Source organism: Notothenia rossii (genome assembly GCF_949606895.1).
Source record: "Notothenia rossii genome assembly, chromosome: 11".
Lineage (NCBI taxonomy): Eukaryota > Metazoa > Chordata > Actinopteri > Perciformes > Nototheniidae > Notothenia > Notothenia rossii.
The window spans coordinates 59791354-59806353 of NC_136910.1; the positions used below are offsets into that span (position 1 = coordinate 59791354).

Below are 15000 nucleotides of genomic sequence, written 5' to 3' on the forward strand. Positions count from 1 at the left end.
GAGTCTGAGGCTGTAGCTCAGACATGTGTTGAAAGATATCTCCTGGCCGCACGCTGGAGGCCACGCTACGGCGAGGAGATATCATCAAACATGTGTTCAAACTAATTATATGTTAATATTTATAGATTTTATTTTGATATTTTTATGATTTTTGAAAACGTTTTATTATTTTATTATTATTTTTTATATTTGTACTAATTTCTCGTGTCTATATAATTAAAAGATGTGTTTATAATGATATCTTTCATTATAATATTTTTATAAAAAATGTAACACACAATATTATTACTATTTCCTCCGACAGAGCGACGGAGATCCTGTACAGCCTGACTCTGGCTGCGATGCGTTCCCATGGCGACGGTCGCCTGGCGACAGGGTTCCCGGCACGGGATCACTTCCTGCTTCTGACGGCTGGGAGGCGGGGCTTAGCGCTGTTCCAGCATCACGACGCTGTCACCGGCACCGCCAGAGACCCCGTCGTCATGGACTACGGAAACAGGTGCTACTTCCTGTTAGCATGGGGAATATGTTAGCATAAAAAGTAAGGAAACGCGTGTTCGGTAGATTATTTCTTCTTTGTTGATTCTCAGCAATAACTCTAATACCGCTGGAAAGCCTGTTTCCTCTCCAATGGAGCCACGTGAGTGAGGAACGAGCAGCAGAGCGGAGTGTGCGGGGCGCGCCCATGAGACATGCTATCATCCAATCACCAAACAAGAGTCAGCTGTTTGGCTTTGAGAGGAGATCTGTCTCGTGGGCGCGCCCCGCGTCTCAAGGTTCAAGGCTGTTATTGTCATGTGAGCATACAGTGAGGGTATATCAATGATCTGATCAGAGCAACACAATAACACGACAACAGAGTTAGAGGAAAGTCTCCTCTCTCCTCTCTGATGCTCCTCTCCAGAGGAAGGTGTTTTGAGTGGGGGGTGCTGAGGTGCTGGACTCCAGTGAACACTATTACAGGCGCTATAGAGCGCGCACACAAGCACGAGCACCAGGCGCTACAGTGGAACCCGCCACTGCTACAATGAAGGCTCGATAACCAGCTCACGGCATAGAGTGAGTCAGGGTGCATCTGAGATTAGAGAGGGTGCAGGGGTAAAGTGCTATTTTTTGCGCGTGGGGAGCGGACCTCACCTCCTCTAGGGGGGTCCGGGGGGATGCTCCCCCGGGAAGATTTTTTTAAATCTTGAAGTTGAAAGCATCAATCTGGTGCACTTTGAGAGCAACATGAAGAGATCTATGGATACATCTCTCAACACCCAGATGAAACACAACTGTAAACAGATGTTCTTTTTCTTTATGGATATTTTACAAATCACTCCCCTTTCAAACTGTATTCTTGTTTTACTGCCATATAGTATTTCATAACTGTTTTTCCTTTATTCTCTTATTTTTTTTTATAACTATAATGATCATATGAAGGTGAGCCACGGAAATAATCTTTTCAATAATTGTTGACCAAACCGTTTGAGACCCACTGAGATAACTTAGACTAAAGTGAACTATCTAAACACTCAGAGAGTCCTTTAGCTCACCTGAGCCTCTCAGTCTGAGAGGAGAGCTCTCCTCCAGCTTGTTGTGGAACAAACAGCTCCGTATGTCCGTTAGTGCAGCTAGCTAACCAGATGCTAACAACACGGTCCCTGCTGCTGGCACCGGTCCCTCTCTCTCTCTCTGTCTCTCTCTCTCTCTCTCTCCCCCTCTCTCACACACAGTAAATGCGCTATTTCCGCACACACACAGAGCCGCGAGCTTGAATGACACAAGCACACTTTTATTTCCATGCAACTCTCTGATTGGTCTGGTGTCTTGCCTCTGTTGCATTCACTGAACACGGGAAATTACAGTCCTGCCGTCCTCTCTAGTGTCTTGATGAGGTTCACGTAAAGCACGGTTAATGTATTATATTATTGAGGTAGAATTGTCCGGGGCTACAGAAAAAACATTCGGGGCAGGCCAAAATATTATTTTACCAACAAAGAAGAATTTATTGGCTACATATTACACAGATTATGCACAGCGGGAGCAGCAATAACCGTCAAATAATAATTCAGACAGGGGAGCTCCGTACCGCCTGCCTGCCGCTAGGGGGTGCTGCAGCGCCCTCAGCACCCCCCTTCCCGCGCCCATGCTCCTCTCTCCTCTCTCTCTCTCCTCTCTCCTCTCTCTCTCTCCTCTCTCTCTCTCCTCTCTGATGTGACTCCATCTGAGAGGAAAACAGAAAGCATCGATACAACCAAGAAATAATCGACCAACACGCATATCGTTCATTTTTGTGTTACGTTTATGTTAGCACAACAACACGCTAGCATGTTAGCATGTGGTCAGATAAGATGAGATGGACCTTTGTTATTCAGTAGTTGAACTGCAACAGGGTGAGGATAAGAAGCAGCACAGATTCACAGGTAGCAACCAGGTACACGGACGTTAGCATGTTCAGTTAAACGTGTCTCCAGGTAGCAACCAGGTACACGGACGTTAGCATGTTCAGTTAAACGTGTCTCCAGGTAGCAACCAGGTACACGGACGTTAGCATGTTCAGTTAAACGTGTTTCCAGGTAGCAACCAGGTACACGGACGTTAGCATGTTCAGTTAAACGTGTCTCCAGGTAGCAACCAGGTACACGGACGTTAGCATGTTCAGTTAAACGTGTCTCCAGGTAGCAACCAGGTACACGGACGTTAGCATGTTCAGTTAAACGTGTCTCCAGGTAGCAACCAGGTACACGGACGTTAGCATGTTCAGTTAAACGTGTCTCCAGGTAGCAACCAGGTACACGGACGTTAGCATGTTCAGTTAAACGTGTCTCCAGGTAGCAACCAGGTACACAGACGTTAGCATGTTCAGTTAAACGTGTCTCCAGGTAGCAACCAGGTACACGGACGTTAGCATGTTCAGTTAAACGTGTTTCCAGGTAGCAACCAGGTACACGGACGTTAGCATGTTCAGTTAAACGTGTCTCCAGGTAGCAACCAGGTACACAGACATTAGCATGTTCAGTTAAACGTGTCTCCAGGTAGCAACCAGGTACACGGACGTTAGCATGTTCAGTTAAACGTGTCTCCAGGTAGCAACCAGGTACACGGACGTTAGCATGTTCAGTTAAACGTGTCTCCAGGTAGCAACCAGGTACACAGACGTTTGCATGTTCAGTTAAACGTGCCTCCAGGTAGCAACCAGGTACACGGACGTTAGCATGTTCAGTTAAACGTGTCTCCAGGTAGCAACCAGGTACACGGACGTTAGCATGTTCAGTTAAACGTGTCTCCAGGTAGCAACCAGGTACACGGACGTTAGCATGTTCAGTTAAACGTGTCTCCAGGTAGCAACCAGGTACACAGACGTTAGCATGTTCAGTTAAACGTGTTTCCAGGTAGCAACCAGGTACACGGACGTTAGCATGTTCAGTTAAACGTGTCTCCAGGTAGCAACCAGGTAGGCTACACGGACGTTTGCATGTTCAGTTAAACGTGTCTCCAGGTAGTAACCAGGTACACGGACGTTTGCATGTTCAGTTAAACGTGTCTCCAGATAGCAACCAGGTACACGGACGTTAGCATGTTCAGTTAAACGTGTCTCCAGGTAGCAACCAGGTACACGGACGTTAGCATGTTCAGTTAAACGTGTCTCCAGGTAGCAACCAGGTACACGGACGTTTGCATGTTCAGTTAAACGTGTCTCCAGGTAGCAACCAGGTACACGGACGTTTGCATGTTCAGTTAAACGTGTCTCCAGATAGCAACCAGGTACACGGACGTTAGCATGTTCAGTTAAACGTGTCTCCAGGTAGCAACCAGGTACACGGACGTTAGCATGTTCAGTTAAACGTGTCTCCAGATAGCAACCAGGTACACGGACGTTAGCATGTTCAGTTAAACGTGTCTCCAGGTAGCAACCAGGTACACGGACGTTAGCATGTTCAGTTAAACGTGTCTCCAGATAGTAACCGGGTACACAGACGTTAGCATGTTCAGTTAAACGTGTCTCCAGGTAGCAACCAGGTACACAGACGTTAGCATGTTCAGTTAAACGTGTCTCCAGGTAGCAACCAGGTACACAGACGTTAGCATGTTCAGTTAAACGTGTCTCCAGGTAGCAACCAGGTAGGCTACACGGACGTTAGCATGTTCAGTTAAACGTGTCTCCAGATAGTAACCGGGTACACAGACGTTAGCATGTTCAGTTAAACGTGTCTCCAGGTAGTGACCAGGTACACGGACGTTAGCATGTTCAGTTAAACGTGTCTCCAGGTAGCAACCAGGTACACAGACGTTAGCATGTTCAGTTAAACGTGCCTCCAGGTAGCAACCAGGTACACGGACGTTAGCATGTTCAGTTAAACGTGTCTCCAGGTAGCAACCAGGTACACAGACGTTAACATGTTCAGTTAAACGTGTCTCCAGGTGGCAACCAGGTACACGGACGTTAGCATGTTCAGTTAAACGTGTCTCCAGGTAGCAACAAGGTACACAGACGTTAGCATGTTCAGTTAAACGTGTCTCCAGGTAGTAACCGGGTACACAGACGTTAGCATGTTCAGTTAAACGTGTCTCCAGGTAGCAAGCAGGTACACAGACGTTAGCATGTTCAGTTAAACGTGTCTCCAGGTAGCAACCAGGTACACAGACGTTAACATGTTCAGTTAAACGTGTCTCCAGGTAGCAACCAGGTACACAGACGTTAGCATGTTCAGTTAAACGTGTCTCCAGATAGCAACCAGGTACACGGACGTTAGCATGTTCAGTTAAACGTGTCTCCAGGTAGCAACCAGGTACACAGACGTTAACATGTTCAGTTAAACGTGTCTCCAGGTAGTAACCAGGTACACAGACGTTAGCATGTTCAGTTAAACGTGTCTCCAGGTAGCAACCAGGTACACAGACGTTAGCATGTTCAGTTAAACGTGTCTCCAGATAGCAACCAGGTACACGGACGTTAGCATGTTCAGTTAAACGTGTCTCCAGGTAGTAACCAGGTAGGCTACACGGACGTTAGCATGTTCAGTTAAACGTGTCTCCAGATAGCAACCAGGTACACGGACGTTAGCATGTTCAGTTAAACGTGTCTCCAGGTAGCAACCAGGTACACGGACGTTAGCATGTTCAGTTAAACGTGTCTCCAGGTAGCAACCAGGTACACGGACGTTAGCATGTTCAGTTAAACGTGTCTCCAGATAGCAACCAGGTACACGGACGTTAGCATGTTCAGTTAAACGTGTCTCCAGGTAGCAACCAGGTACACAGACGTTAGCATGTTCAGTTAAACGTGTCTCCAGGTAGCAACCAGGTACACGGACGTTAGCATGTTCAGTTAAACGTGTCTCCAGGTAGCAACCAGGTACACGGACGTTAGCATGTTCAGTTAAACGTGTCTCCAGGTAGTAACCAGGTACACGGACGTTTGCATGTTCAGTTAAACGTGTCTCCAGGTAGCAACCAGGTACACGGACGTTAGCATGTTCAGTTAAACGTGTCTCCAGGTAGCAACCAGGTACACAGACGTTAGCATGTTCAGTTAAACGTGTCTCCAGGTAGCAACCAGGTACACAGACGTTTGCATGTTCAGTTAAACGTGTCTCCAGGTAGCAACCAGGTACACAGACGTTAGCATGTTCAGTTAAACGTGTCTCCAGGTAGTGACCGGGTACACGGACGTTAGCATGTTCAGTTAAACGTGTCTCCAGGTAGCAACCAGGTACACAGACGTTTGCATGTTCAGTTAAACGTGTCTCCAGGTAGCAACCAGGTACACAGACGTTAGCATGTTCAGTTAAACGTGTCTCCAGGTAGTGACCGGGTACACGGACGTTAGCATGTTCAGTTAAACGTGTCTCCAGGTAGCAACCAGGTACACGGACGTTAGCATGTTCAGTTATATATTCAAATTTCTTTATTAGGATAAACCCCTTGAGGTGAATCACCTCGTTTTCAAGGGGGTCCCAAGAAAACAAATAACAAACAAGTACAACATACAAACAACATTCACACACATACATCGGAAGAAATAACCAAGAAATTACAAACATTCAGCCTAAGCATACAGCACATGGTAATACATTATAGGCGGTTACATTGAATGCATATCATTGGGTAGAGTAAAGTAGAGTAGCTGTACTATATATACAAAATCATAACAATAAAGACTTAGAAATAAAGACTTAGAAATGGGCAATAGGTGGGTCATCTCATGAGGAGATGGTGAAATAAGATGGAGCCTCAACAACCCTTAAACAATAAATAAAGTACTTCAGGTCATACAAAAACATTCAACCTTGAGGTGAGACGACAATGCACGCTTGAACAAAGTCAGAGTAGGGAGAGATCTGATGGTAGCAGGTAAGTTATTCCAATCAGCAGGAGCTTTAAATTTGAAGGCTCTTTTGCCAATGTCCTTTTTAACTAGAGGAACGGTGAAGAAGAGCTGAGAGGTATGTCTAACTTGGTGGGTTGATGTAAAACGAAAGAGATACTGTTTCAAATATGGGGGATAATTAAAGTTGAAACTTTTATAAATGAACTCAAGCCAGTGCAAATGTCTTCTCAAATCAGGAGAAGGGAGATTGAGGTTTAGGTACAGTGCACAGTGGTGTGTATGGAAATCACAACCGAGAATAAATCTACTCATTCTATTGTAAGCAATGTTTAGCGGGGCTAGAACAGATTTCGGAGCATTGAGATAAACAACGTCACAATAGTCTAATAAGGGAAATAGCAGTTGGGTAGCAAGTTTTTTCCTAACTTTTAAGGTAAAACAGTGCCGAGAGCGGTAAAGAGTACCGAGACCAAAGTTTACTTTATGCAGTATATGATCAATATGAGGTTTGAATGAAAGGTTAGAGTCAAGCCATACCCCTAAATATTTAAAACTGTCAACTCTATGCAGAATTGTACCATCACTGCAAGAAATATCACATGAGCCAGTCAAAGATTTGAGTTTGTGTCGGGTACCAAAGATCATAGAGAAGGATTTAGTTTTGTTCAAAAGTAACTTGTTCTGGAATAGCCAGTCTTGCAGGAGGGTGAAATCTGACTGGAGTGAAACTTGAATTTGAGAGAGATTTGGTTTTGATGTGTAAATAACGGTATCATCTGCATATAGATGAACATTACAGTTTTGAAAAATGGAGGGCAAATTGTTTATATAAATGGTGAAAAGTAGTGGTCCAAGTGTAGAGCCCTGAGGTACTCCACTATGCTGTATAAGGAGATCAGAACTTTTCCCATTCAAAATAACACACTGTTTTCGATTATGTAAATATGAGCTAAACCAAAGTAATGCACTTCTAGAAAGTCCAATAGCATATAATTTATCAAGTAGTAAATAGCGATCAACAACATCAAAAGCTTTGGTAAGATCAATAAAGATGGCACCAGTTAACTCCCCTCTATCAGCTGCAGAGAACACATCATTTGTGAATTTAAGTAGGGCAGTAGCTGTAGAATGATTTGATCTAAAACCAGATTGAAGGGGTGTGAGAATGTTGTTAATACTAAGGTATAGTGAAAGTTGGTTAAAGATGATTTTTTCAAATATTTTGGCAACAGAGCATAGGATGGAGATAGGCCTGTAATTATTGCAATCAAGCTGATCACCACTTTTATGAAGAGGAATAATACGTGCATATTTCCAGATAAGTGGTAGTTCGCTGGAGACAAGTGACAGGTTGAATAAATCAGTAAGAGGGTACATAATAATATTGGCGGCTAGCTTGAGAAAACGATTTTCAACCCCATCAAGTCCAACACCACTGCTTACCTTTAATTCACAAATTACTTTCTGCACTTCAGTTGGTCGTATTTTCCGAAAGGAAAAAGAACTGGTACAAGGTGGCATATTACCAGGAGAACTGGTAGTCGGTTGACTGTCAGGGAGAAGCGAGGAGCAGACAGACGAGAAATGATTGTTGAAGACCTGGGAAATAGATAGTGGATCATGTAGAATATTGCCATCAAGCTTAATTTGATTAATTTGATTAATTGAATGTTTTTCAGAGATGTTAGTAATTGTTTTAATTTTTCTCCAGAATTCTTTGGGATTTTTAAAGTCACCAGTCAGGCATTCTCTGTAGTAAATAGCTTTGGCATTAGAAGTTTTAGTTTTGCTTAGATTTCTCAGTTTTCTATATATTTCCCAGTCAGCATTGTCTCTTGTCAGATGGTATGTTGTCCATGCTTTGTCCCTTTTCCTAAAGAGGTCAATAAGTTCAGGACTGATCCAGGGGAGATGTCTACCCTTTACCTTAATAGTTTTCCATGGTGCATGTTTATCTACTACTTTTGTGAACTCGGAGAGAAAAAAATCCCATGCATCTTGAACATAAGGTATTAACTGAAATCTGTCCCAGTTAATAGCAAGTAAATCATTCAAAAATAAGTCAAGATTCAGTTTTTTATATTGTCTGATACTAATCAACTTAGGGGGCACTTTCGGAATTTTAATTTTCCACACACAGTAAACAACACAATGGTCACTAAAACAGTCTGACATGATACCAGACTTGGAAAATCTGTCAGGATGAGAAGCCAGTATCCAGTCAAGAAGAGTTTGAGACCGGGGTGTAATACGAGTAGGCTCTTTAATAAGTTGAGTTAGGTTTAGATTATTTAGTAGATTTTTTTCTTTAGAGCATGATTTATCAAGCCAATTTTTGTTAAAGTCACCAAGTATTATTAGTTCGCCTTTCTGAGAAATAGAATTGATGGAATTGATGGTGGAGATTATATTATTAAAGGAATCAGCAGGGGATGATGGTGGTCTATATACACTTCCAATGATCAGTCGCTTGTTTTCATGCAGTGTGATTTTAACAAAAATACATTCAAAAAGATAAGCTTCAACAGGGGGAGTAATCAATTCAGAAGCGAGCTCTGCTAACACAAAAATGGCCACACCTCCACCCAATGAGACTCTGTCAGATCTGTATAAATTGTAATTTGTCAAATTAATTTCATTATTTGATATATGACTACCTAGCCAGGTCTCCGAAAGTGTGATAATGTGTGGCTTATGCATAATGACCCATACACGAAGCTGGTTAATTTTTGACACCAAACTCCTGATATTAAGATGAATAATTTGTAATCCTTTTGCCTCATTCATAAGGTTTCAGTAACATAGGAAATAGCAGTGTTTTGTGAGTACAGCATTTGTAGGCTAAGGTCAAACTAGATGCAAGGCTGAAGTCTATTTTCGAATTAATTAATAGTTAAACGTGTCTCCAGGTAGTAACCAGGTACACGGACATTAGCATGTTCAGTTAAACGTGTCTCCAGGTAGTAACCAGGTACACGGACGTTAGCATGTTCAGTTAAACGTGTCTCCAGGTAGTAACCAGGTACACGGACGTTAGCATGTTCAGTTAAACGTGTCTCCAGGTAGCCACCAGGCACACGGACGTTAGCATGTTCAGTTAAACGTTTCCCACTACAGACTTCATGTTAGCATGTTAGCTTTAGCTGCTCTCAGGTGCTCCTTGTTTATTGGTTGTGAATAACATTAATTATCAGAACTTTGTGACTCCGGAGCTCTTTAGCGTCTTTAGCGTTAGCATGTGTTTTGTCTCATTTGTCCCTCCATGCTTTCCGTTGAAGGACGACGTCGCGCTGACAACGGTAACCGCCTCGCTGACTGTTAGCATTAGCATCATACCCATTTATTTAGCATTAGCATCTAACATTAGCCTCCCCTCATAGCGATTCATTTAGCATTAGCATCTAACATTGGCTTCCATTAACGTCGTGTCTGTGTTAAAATTCCTCCGTTAGTTTTTGAATATACAATCATCCCAAACATATGTTAATCAATTAAGTGAATATTCAAGAGAAATTAACCCTTGTAGTGTCCATGTTTGTTTACATCACAATAACCCTTGTAGTGTCCATGTTTGTTGACATCACAATAACCCTTGTAGTGTCCATGTTTGTTTACATCACAATAACCCTTGTAGTGTCCATGTTTGTTTACATCACAATAACCCTTGTAGTGTCCATGTTTGTTTACATCACAATAACCCTTGTAGATCAGACTCATAACAGAGAAACACTGACTTTAGACTTAAATCAATGTTTTGTCACATTTCCAGTAAAAAGAGTTTTAATGAGAAACAGAATAGTTTCTTTAAGAAGAAAATCTAAACTCAGTAGAAAGAAAGTAAATACGAACTAAAACAGAGAATGATGAAATGATGTGTTGTTGCCGGGCAGATTGTTGGAGTCCATCCAGAAGCTTCGGAAGGTTCTGCAGAGCTCCGCCCACTGGCTGCTCCTATTGGACAAGAGCCAGTACCACCACGACCAATCAAAGCCCTTCCTGCTCACGGTGAGCTTTGAGCTGAGAGTTAAATAGGATAAAGCTATTTAAATGAAAGGTTGAATAAATGTTGTGTTTCAGGACGACGTGATGTCGGCGCAGGACGCGCTGCCGCAGAAGACCAAGATAACGCTGAGCGAGGAGCCCAGGTGAGGGGCGAGGCTTAAGAGAGGGGGATGGGCATACGTGCAAAGAGGGTGGGGCATATGGTGAGGGGAGGGACTTAAAGGGGAGAGGAGGGGCATATGTTCCAAGAGGGTGGGGCATATGGGGAGAGGCGGGGCTTATATCGAGGCAGTATCTGTTATTATTCCAATAATACAAATGTTTTTATGTTTAAATTATTTAATTGACTAAAGTCATTTTGAGTCTCTTTATTGATAATTACTATTTTAATTAATCTTTTAATGTCCAATCATACTTTGAAGTGTTTTGAAAGATTTGTATTATTTATTTATTTGACTAATAAATACAAATAGTTTTTGTATTTGATTATTTTTTATTTCCTGTTTCATTAATAAATAACAACGTCTGTTAATTATTACATTTTAAACGTTAAAGATAAATCTTCAGTTGCCGTGTGTTCTGCAGTACATATGTTGTTATGCTAAGCTAACTAATGCTATGTGGTTTAATATTTTCAGGTGTGTTGTTGTTTACTAAAGATGTTTATTTACTCCTGTCTCTTCTTCAGGATATTGATCGTCTATAACCCGACGGAGCAGATCCGATCATCCGTCATTAGCGTCGTCGTCGACTCTCCGGACGCTCGAGTCATCGACGCAGAAACTGGTCGACCAATGGCTGCGCAGATCTCTGCGGTGTGGGCGGAGCCAAGCCGGGCGTCCACAGACAGCTTTCAGGTGTTTACACAACCATATTATTGACCTGATGATAGATATCAATAAGTGTTAATAGAAATATATATTGTGTGTTCCTGCAGCTGGACTTCCTGTCTGAACTCCCTCCTCTCTCATTGGTTGTGTACCATGTGACCCGATCCTCTTCTGGCTCCGTCCCCCGGGCTCGATACACCTTCCATCGCCGCGGCAACCCTCCGACCATTCACAGCGAGCACTTCCAGATGTCCCGCCCCCAGGGCCCCGAGGCCGACGCCCCCCTGTCGCTTAGCAACAAGCACGTCCAAATATGGAGCTCCCCGGAAACAGGCCTGATGCAGGTCGGATTTTCAAAATAAAAGCCTCTCAGATATTTAATCAGAGACATGTTTTATTTTATCCTTTCTTCAAATTCATCTGATGATCCAAAGACGGATCTTTATAGAGAGGTGCAGGAATGAGTCCTGAAGGAAGTGAGTCAGCATTTCAGCACTTCCTGTTCCCTGGTCTCAGAGCCAATGGGATCTCTCCATAGGATTTAGGAAGATAGCTGAACTAAGGTGTGTGGTTGAGACACATTGAAGAGACAGGTCACGTTTTGTTCTAGGACATTAAATCATCAGCAGTGACCCCACTGGTGATCTCTGAAGAGTGGACGTGTCTGAGAAACGATGGTTGTTACCAAGTGGCTGAATAGGACTACAGAAGTCGTGGAGGCCGTTGTACGTCATTACGCCGAACACGTAAACACTCCTCTAAGTTAGTTTCTGTTCTGCTTGAGAGCAAGTCCCTGCCTCCTGCAGACTGTTCAAACAAACGCTTCAACTCCTTCCATCTAGAATCTGTGTGTTTGAATATGGATCTGAAGTTGGCGTGACGTTGAAGTCGTGCTGCTGGACTCGGCTGTAGTTCCTTTATAGCATCACGTTAGCATTTAGCTTCTGGATGTTAGATTTATGATTAGAACATTATGAAAGTAGACATGTGGAGATTATCCTGAACAAAACGTGCATTTATCAAACAGGTTTGTTTCCACAGACATTATTTTAAACTGTTTTCCTAAATCCTCTGGAGACATCCTGTAGCTTGTTGTCTAGGGAACAGCAGCTTCCTGCAGGGTAAACCCGTCCTCCCTGCTCCGCTCTATAGTGAAGAAATTATATTTCTGTTTTTCGTTGTTTTATGTTTCATCCTTAGCATCATCATCATCATCATTATTTCCATCTCTGTATGTTTGTTGCGGTTCAGAAGCTGCGTCTGCGTGCGGGCTCTGAGCACCAGGTCCAGGTCCACTTCCTGTGGTACGGAACCAGAACCGGAGCCAACCGGGACAAGAGCGGAGCGTACCTGTTCCTGCCGGGAGAGGAGGGGGCCCAGGTGAGGAGAACCAGAACCTGGAGAGGATTCTCCCCCCCCCCCCTCAGGTGTACAGGTTAACTGACTCCCCCCCCTCCCCCTCAGGTGTACTCCTTTTCAGAACCGCCCCTGGTCCGGGTCTCAAGAGGACCGCTGTACTCTGACATCACTTCCTGTCTGCGTCACGTGACCCACACCGTGAGGCTGTACCACTTGGAAGGTAACGCTTTAAATTACTCTCTATATTCAGGGTTACTGAAAGGTCGTGTTTAAAGGGGTCTATTGTGCTCAGGTTCAGGTCACCTGCAGGTAAAGTACAGCTGTTTCTCTGAAATCACATGATCCCAGCAGCCAATCAGAGGGCAGGGTCCCACCTGAGAGCAGCTGATCATCAGGTGTTCAGCTGAATGACTACTGAGTGAGCGGGTAGACGAACAGGTAGACGCTGCAGAACATCCAGAACTCTCCGTGACGGATCAAACGGTTCTTATTATTTAATCAGGAAAAAGTCTGAATTCAACATTTGTTGGTGAGTTTATTAAGAAATCCGCAGACATAATAAATAATGAAGTCCTGGATGTTTTATTTCTTGAGATAGATATTTGACCTCATGTGTGTCAACTTTAATTTAATTAAAAAAATGATTTCAAAATAAAACTCCCAGGGCATGCTGGGAGATCCCTGGAGATTTCCAACATGGTGGACATCCGGTCTCAGGTGAACCGCGAGCTTGTGATGCGGATCGTCACCGACGTCGCCAGCGGCAACCGTTTCCATAGCGACCTCAACAGCTTCCAGGTACAATTCTTCCTGTGAAGTTCGTTCAGTCCTCTTAATTAATCTGTTCATGAATCTGTTCATTAGTCAGAGGTGTGTTCAAACTGTTTACAAACCGTTTAAACTGTGTTGTTGTTGTTGTTGTTGTTGTGGTGGTTGTTGTTGTTTAGATGCAGCAGCGTCGGACCCTCTCTAAACTCCCGCTGCAGGCTAACTTCTACCCGATGACCTCAGCAGCGTTTCTGCAGGACGCCGAAACCCGGATCACCGTCCTGTCGGCCCAGAGTCAGGGGGTCGCATCCCTCAAACCTGGTGAGTCAGGGGGTCGCATCCCTCAAACCGGGTGAGTCAGGGGGTCGCATCCCTCAGACCAGGTGAGTCAGGGGGTCGCATCCCTCAGACCGGGTGAGTCGGGGTCGCAGCCCTCAAACTGGGTGAGTCAGGGGGTCGCATCCCTCAAACCTGGTGAGTCAGAGGGTCGCAGCCCTCAAACCGGGTGAGTCAGGGGGTCGCATCCCTCAGACCAGGTGAGTCAGGGGGTCGCATCCCTCAAACCGGGTGAGTCAGGGGGTCGCATCCCTCAGACCAGGTGAGTCAGGGGGTCGCATCCCTCAGACCAGGTGAGTCAGGGGGTCGCATCCCTCAGACCAGGTGAGTCAGGGGGTCGCATCCCTCAGACCAGGTGAGTCAGGGGGTCGCATCCCTCAGACCAGGTGAGTCAGGGGGTCGCATCCCTCAGACCAGGTGAGTCAGGGTGTCGCATCCCTCAGACCGGGTGAGTCCGGTGGTTGCATCCCTCAGACCAGGTGAGTCAGGGGGTCGCATCCCTCAAACCTGGTGAGTCAGGGGGTCGCATCCCTCAAACCTGGTGAGTCAGGGGGTCGCAGCCCTCAAACCGGGTGAGTCAGGGGGTCGCAGCTCTCAAAACGGGTGAGTCAGGGGGTCGCATCCCTCAGACCGGGTGAGTCAGGGGGTCGCAGCCCTCAAACTGGGTGAGTCAGGGGGTCGCAGCTCTCAAAACGGGTGAGTCAGGGGGTCGCATCCCTCAGACCGGGTGAGTCAGGGGGTCGCATCACTCAGACCGGGTGAGTCAGGGGGTCTTATCCCTCAAACCGGGTGAGTCAGGGGGTCGCATCACTCAGACCGGGTGAGTCAGGGGATCGCAGCCCTCAGACCGGGTGAGTCGGGGTCGCAGCCCTCAGACCAGGTCAGTCAGGGGACGTCTCACCTGTCTCTCACCTGTCTCTCACCTGTCTCCCTGCAGGCGAGCTGGAGCTGGTGTTGGACCGGCGGCTGCAGCAGGACGATAACAGAGGCCTCGGTCAGGGAGTGACGGACAACAAGAGGACATCCAGTCTGTACCACCTTCTGCTGGAGGAGAGGAGGGGGGGAAAGGTGAGAGGGGGGCAGGTGAGAGGGGAAATGTGAGAGGGGAAAGGTGAGAGGGGACAGGTGAGATTGGGGGATAGGTGAGAGGGGACAGGTGAGAGGGGACAGGTGAGATTGGGGGATAGGTGAGAGGGGATAGGTGAGGGGGAAAGGTGAGAGGGGAAAGGTGAGAGGTGAGAGGGGGGGAAGGTGAGAGGGGATAGGTGAGAGGGGAAAGGTGAGAGGGGACAGATGAGAGTGGACAGGTGAGGGGGAAAGGTGAGAGGGGACAGGTGAGAGGGGACAGGTGAGAGGGGGAGACAGGTGAGGGGGGACAGATGAGAGGTG

At 45.5% G+C, this 15000-nt stretch overlaps 1 protein-coding gene across 2 annotated transcripts in view; it reads left to right on the top strand.

Moving 5' to 3' along the window:
- Positions 1 to 15000, top strand: part of man2a1 (mannosidase, alpha, class 2A, member 1) — a 29926-nt gene that overhangs the window by 9599 nt on the left and 5327 nt on the right. For both annotated transcript variants that reach the window (XM_079657521.1, XM_079657522.1), the window contains 10 exons: positions 305 to 499; positions 10207 to 10321; positions 10394 to 10461; positions 11007 to 11175; positions 11256 to 11492; positions 12400 to 12528; positions 12613 to 12727; positions 13172 to 13305; positions 13455 to 13596; positions 14549 to 14679. In XM_079657521.1, the coding sequence (XP_079513647.1) occupies positions 305 to 499; positions 10207 to 10321; positions 10394 to 10461; positions 11007 to 11175; positions 11256 to 11492; positions 12400 to 12528; positions 12613 to 12727; positions 13172 to 13305; positions 13455 to 13596; positions 14549 to 14679 (1435 nt within the window). The remainder of the gene's footprint in view (positions 1 to 304; positions 500 to 10206; positions 10322 to 10393; positions 10462 to 11006; positions 11176 to 11255; positions 11493 to 12399; positions 12529 to 12612; positions 12728 to 13171; positions 13306 to 13454; positions 13597 to 14548; positions 14680 to 15000) is intronic.